A 5,108-nucleotide genomic window follows, 5' to 3' on the forward strand; every position below is an offset into this window, starting at 1 on the left:
CCGCTCTGGCAGAACTATGGCTTGCCCAAGGTCATCCAGCAGGTGCGAGTGGAGGAGTGGGGGAATCAAACCCGGTTCTCCCAGATTAGAGTCCGCACTCCTAACCACTACACCAAGCTGGCTCTCACAGTGTCCACATGGACACCGGTCACACAGCGGATGATGAATAGCGAGATGATCGGAATGAAGTGAAAACTGTGGCCAGACTCACTGGAAAAGACAATAATGCTAGGAAAAGTCAAGGGCAGCAGGAAAAGTGGGAGACCCAGCATGAGGTGGACGGACTCCCTCAAGGAAGCCACAAAGGGCCCTCTGTTTGCAAGACCCGAGCAAGGCAGTGAATGAGAGGATGTTTGGGAGGACATTGATTCATAGGGATGCCGTGAGTCGGCAGTGGCTTGATGGCATAACACAAACACACACACACAGCTTGTTTGGGAAATCTGGAAACTGAAAAACACACCTATGCATAGTACTTGATGCATCAGATCCAGGAAAGAAGGCCAAGCGATCCAGAGCTCCAGAGTCCTGCGAGGAATTCTGATGAGGAGAGTTTTGAAAGAATGCCTGAAAGGCCGGCCGTTGCCAAAGCAACCCGCAGGGTCTTGTCATGCGGTCTCTCCAGCGTCTGGTGCGTTCTGCTGCAGCTTCACCGAAGGCAGATAGAAAGCACGCGGAAGCTCCTTTCGTGTAGCCGTCACTGCGTTGAGGCCTCTGGGTCCCTCCTCCATAGTTGAACACTTCTCGGGGGTGTGAGAGGACAGCCTCCGTCGCATGGGTAAAAACAGTGGAGCAGAACTCTTCAGCAGAGCATGTGAAAGGGGGAGTTCACACGTGCTCGTTCACTGCCTGATTATTGGCATTTATAAAATAACTGTTGCACATTTTGTGACACGACCCATGTCACCTGGCAGTGGCTTAGTTGGCACATTCAGGAGTGTGTCTGCCTTTCTTTACCGCAAGCAGAGCTATTTTGGGGCAGGAACGCACAGGGACGGAGTTCCGGCTGGCTCCCGAGTTGGCCACGCCCAGCAGGAACTCATTAGCATAGCAGGCCACACCCAACAGCAGGAACTCATTAGGATTGGCTACATTAGGGGTGTGTGGCCTAACATGCAAAGGAGTTCCTGCTCCAAAAAAAGCCCTGGGTTTTGACAACAAACAAGGTAAACAGAATAAGAAGGGAAAGGTGGGTGTGGCTGGATGACCACATTTCTGGTAACATGGGGTGTGGCCTAATATGCTAATGAGCGGTGCTGTCAGGGTTTGGCCTAATATGCTAATGAGTTTCTGCTGTTGGGTGTGGCCTATTATGCTAACGAGTTCCAGCTGGGCTTTTTCTACAAAAGGAGCCCTGACCGCAAGTGTTTTCAAGAATCCAAAGGAAGCATCAGACTCGCTTACGGGGGGTAGAAAGTTTAGATCAAACAGTGTGATCACGTACCCCGGTGTGGCGCAACGGTTAAGAGCAGCGGACTCTCGTCTGGAGAACTGGGTTCGATGCCCCACTCCTCCACACAAAGACGGCTGAGCGAGTGACCTTGCGAGAGCCACGGTTCTCTCCGAGCCCCCTCACAGCCCCACCTGCCTCATGTAAGGTGCCTGTTGTGGGGGGATTAAAGGAAGGCGACTGTAAGATGCTTTGAGACTAACCAGGGCTTTTTTGTAGAAAAAGCCCAGCAGGAACTCATTAGCATAATAGGCCACACCCAACAGCAGAAACTCATTAGCACATTAGGCCACACCCCCATGTTACCAGAAGTGTGGTTATCCAGCCACACCCACCTTTCCCTTCTTATTCTGTTTACCTTGTTTGTTGTCGAAACCCAGGGCCTTTTTTTGGAGCAGGAACTCCTTTGCATGTTAGGCCACACACCCCTAATGTAGCCAACCCTAATGAGTTCCTGCTGTTGGGTGTGGCCTATTATGCTAATGAGTTCCTGCTGGGTGTGGCCAACTCGGGAGCCAGCCGGAACTCCGTTCCTGTACGTTCCTGCCCAAAAATAGCCCTGAGACTAACGTAGATAAAAGTGGGGTGTAAAAAGCAACTCTTCTTCCAACACTTCATTTTGCAAAAGGATGAGATTTGGTGGTGAAACGGTCTGAGCCCCTGACTTGATTCCTGACTATTGTGCCTGTATCCTGATCACCCAGGACTAGGGTTGCCAGGTCGGGGCTGGAAAATGCCTGGAGACTTTGGGGGTGGGGCCAGGAGAGGACGGGGCTTGGGGAGGGGAGGGGCCTCAGCAGGGTACAAGGCCACAGAGTCCACCTTTCAAAGCAGCCGTTTTCTCCAGGGGAGCTGATCTCCGTCAGCTGGAGATCAGTTCTAAAAGCGGGAGATCCCCCGGCCCCACCTGGCAACCCTGCCCAGGACTGTTTCTCCCCGGGGCAGATCTCTTCTGTTTGGTGTAGTGATTGGGAGCACAGAATCTAATCTGGGAGAACTGGGTTTGAGTCGCAACTCCTCCACATTCAGCTGCGGGGGTGACCTTGGGTCAGTTACAAGTTCCCCCACAGCTGTTCTCTCATGAGCAGTTCTCTCTCAGAGCTCTCTCAGCCCCGCCTACCTCACAGGCTGTCCCTCGTGGGGAGGGGAAGGGAAGGAGATTGTAAGCCGCTCTGAGACTCCTTCAGGTGGTGAAGGGGGGGGTATCAATCCAATCACCGTCTCCTCCTCCCCCTCCCCTCCCCCTCTTCTTCTTCCTCCTCTTCCTCCTCTTCCTCCTCCTCCTCCTCCTCCTCCTCCTCCTCTTCTTCTTCTTCTTCTTCTTCTTCTTCTTCTTCTTCTTCTTCTCCTCCTTCTCCTTCTCCTTCTCCTTCTCCTTCTTCTCCTTCTTCTTCTTCTTGCTGGAGAATGGCCCACAACAACAGAATGGGGAAAGGCAAGACTCCCTCCCTTACCTTACATGCAAAAACCAGCAACCTGATCGGAACTGCCCGGTCTCATCTACTTTGGCTGCACTCCAGTGTCCCCCAGGATTCAGACCTGGGCGTGCTTCGTTTGCCCAAGCCCCAGCAGCTCCGAACACGATAGCTCCTAGGGCCTTTCTACCCTGGCTTGGGGCTTCCCTGCTGGGGCTTTAAAAATCACGGCTCCGAGGCGGCAGGATTGCTGCTGCTGTAGCTAGCTTGGAGGGAGATGGTTTTGCCTACTGGCGTGACTCCCCTCTGGGCTTCGTTGGGGAGCGATTGGAGGCTTCTTCGGGTGGCGTCGGGAAAACCGGGTGTCCGGGCTACTGCCAGCGCCGTTAGCCTGAGCAAGCCGGCTGGGTTTCACTGAGCTGGGCTTGATTAGCAAGCCCAGCAGGCAATCTCGGATAGTTAATGAGGGTGCCCTGTGACTTTTTGACCCAGCGCGTCCTGATGGTTTGCAGAGAAGCAGGCAAGCTGTGTGTACTTGGGCTCATGTTTGGGATTAAGAGTGGCATCTCACTGATCCGTTATTGAAATGAGCATCCTATTTTTTTGGGGGGGGGAGAAGCATCTGTATTCCCATTTGGCCATTGTTTTGGAAAGTTAATTGCCACTGTCTTCAGTACCGAATACAGGGGGAAGGCAGGCTGGCGTCTGCATGTGCTTGAGACCGAGATAATTCAAAGCGGCTTTCATTTGATCCCGTGGCTGGTAACCAGCTTGGCTGTGACTGTGTCTCCTTTGATGCTAAAATAACATTTCAAACATATTCCAGAATACAAACCTCATTAAGAGGAAGTTACAGCATCAGCATCTTGAGGGAAATGAAAACTTTTTTAAAAGAACGTCGAAATTAGGAGCAACCAAACAAGCAGCGGGAACGCAGGCAGACAGAAGCTTAGAGGAAACTTTCTACAAAGATGAAAATGCAGCCTCTGAAACAAAATGTGTGGAATGAGGACGGGGGTGGCGGGGGGGGGGGGAATGCAGGAGGGGCCGTGCACGGCTCACCCCACTGGCTGCTTGTTCCAAAGCATTCCCGGAGGGTCTGTTGCGGAGGGTCTGTTTTTCATCGCTGTGCTGTCCTTCTTCTAGATAACTTCGTGGTTGACATCAGCTCTTGTGTACGGGCCTGTCCCAGCCCCAAGATGGAAGTGGAAGAAAACGGCATTAAGACCTGCAAGCCGTGCACCGACATCTGCCCCAAAGGTAGGCTGCCATTTCTTGGCGTTTTACCAGCTTCTTCTATTTCTTTATTTACATTATTTGTCATCCGCTTTTCTCACTGGGATCCGAGGCAGATTGCACGAAGCGCATCCATGCAGTCAGTTTCACGACACTCGTATCATGCTGTTCCTATACTTATGAGTGATGTTCATTGTACCCGGGTTCCTCAGTGTAGTGCCCTTCGGCATCATCCTGCCTGTCAGCACCTTTCCTGGTGCCCACCAAGTGTTTTGACAAAGTGGGCGGGGCCAGGTTTCAGTTGGGGGGATTCTGTCTTTCTTAGTATATTTTTTAAAATAAGAATATAAGAACATGAGAAGAGCCCTGCTGGGTCAGACCAGGGAGGGTCCCTCTAGTCCAGCCTCCCGTCTCACACAGGGGCCAGCCAGTTCCTCTGGAGGGCTGACAACAGGGCAGAGAGACCGAGGCCTTCCAGTCCAGCCTCCCGTCTCACTCAGGGGCCAGCCAGCCCCTCTGGAGGGCCAGCAACAGGGCAGAGAGGCCGAGGCCTTCCCCTGAGAAGGACACCAGAAGAGCCCTGCTGGGCCAGACCAGGGAGGGTCCCTCCAGTCCAGCCTCCCGTCTCACTCAGGGGCCACCCAGCCCCTCTGGAGGGCCAGCAACAGGGCAGAGAGGCCGAGGCCTTCCCCTGCTAAGGACACCAGAAGAGCCCTGCTGGATCAGACCAGGGAGGGTCCCTCCAGTCCAGCCTCCCGTCTGACTCAGGGGCCACCCAGCCCCTCTGGAGGGCCAGCAACAGGGCAGAGAGGCCGAGGCCTTCCCCTGAGAAGAACATCAGAAGAGCCCTGCTGGGCCAGACCAGGGAGGGTCCCTCCAGTCCAGCCTCCCGTCTCACTCAGGGGCCACCCAGCCCCTCTGGAGGGCCAGCAACAGGGCAGAGAGGCCGAGGCCTTCCCCTGATACCAGAAGAGCCCTGCTGGGTCAGACTAGGGAGGGTCCCTCCA

The 5,108-nt window shown here is 54.0% G+C and overlaps 1 protein-coding gene across 1 annotated transcript in view; it reads left to right on the forward strand.

Moving 5' to 3' along the window:
• The window catches only part of ERBB4 (erb-b2 receptor tyrosine kinase 4), a gene marked incomplete at its 5' end in the record, with an annotated part of 401,399 nt that overhangs the window by 29,918 nt on the left and 366,373 nt on the right, over positions 1–5,108 (forward strand). Inside the window, one exon of the mRNA XM_015423413.1 lies at positions 4,012–4,125. Within this exon, the coding sequence (XP_015278899.1) occupies positions 4,012–4,125 (114 nt within the window). The remainder of the gene's footprint in view (positions 1–4,011; positions 4,126–5,108) is intronic.

The sequence above is a fragment of the Gekko japonicus genome, unplaced genomic scaffold (genome assembly GCF_001447785.1).
Source record: "Gekko japonicus isolate JY-2015 unplaced genomic scaffold, Gekko_japonicus_V1.1 scaffold1499, whole genome shotgun sequence".
NCBI lineage: Eukaryota > Metazoa > Chordata > Lepidosauria > Squamata > Gekkonidae > Gekko > Gekko japonicus.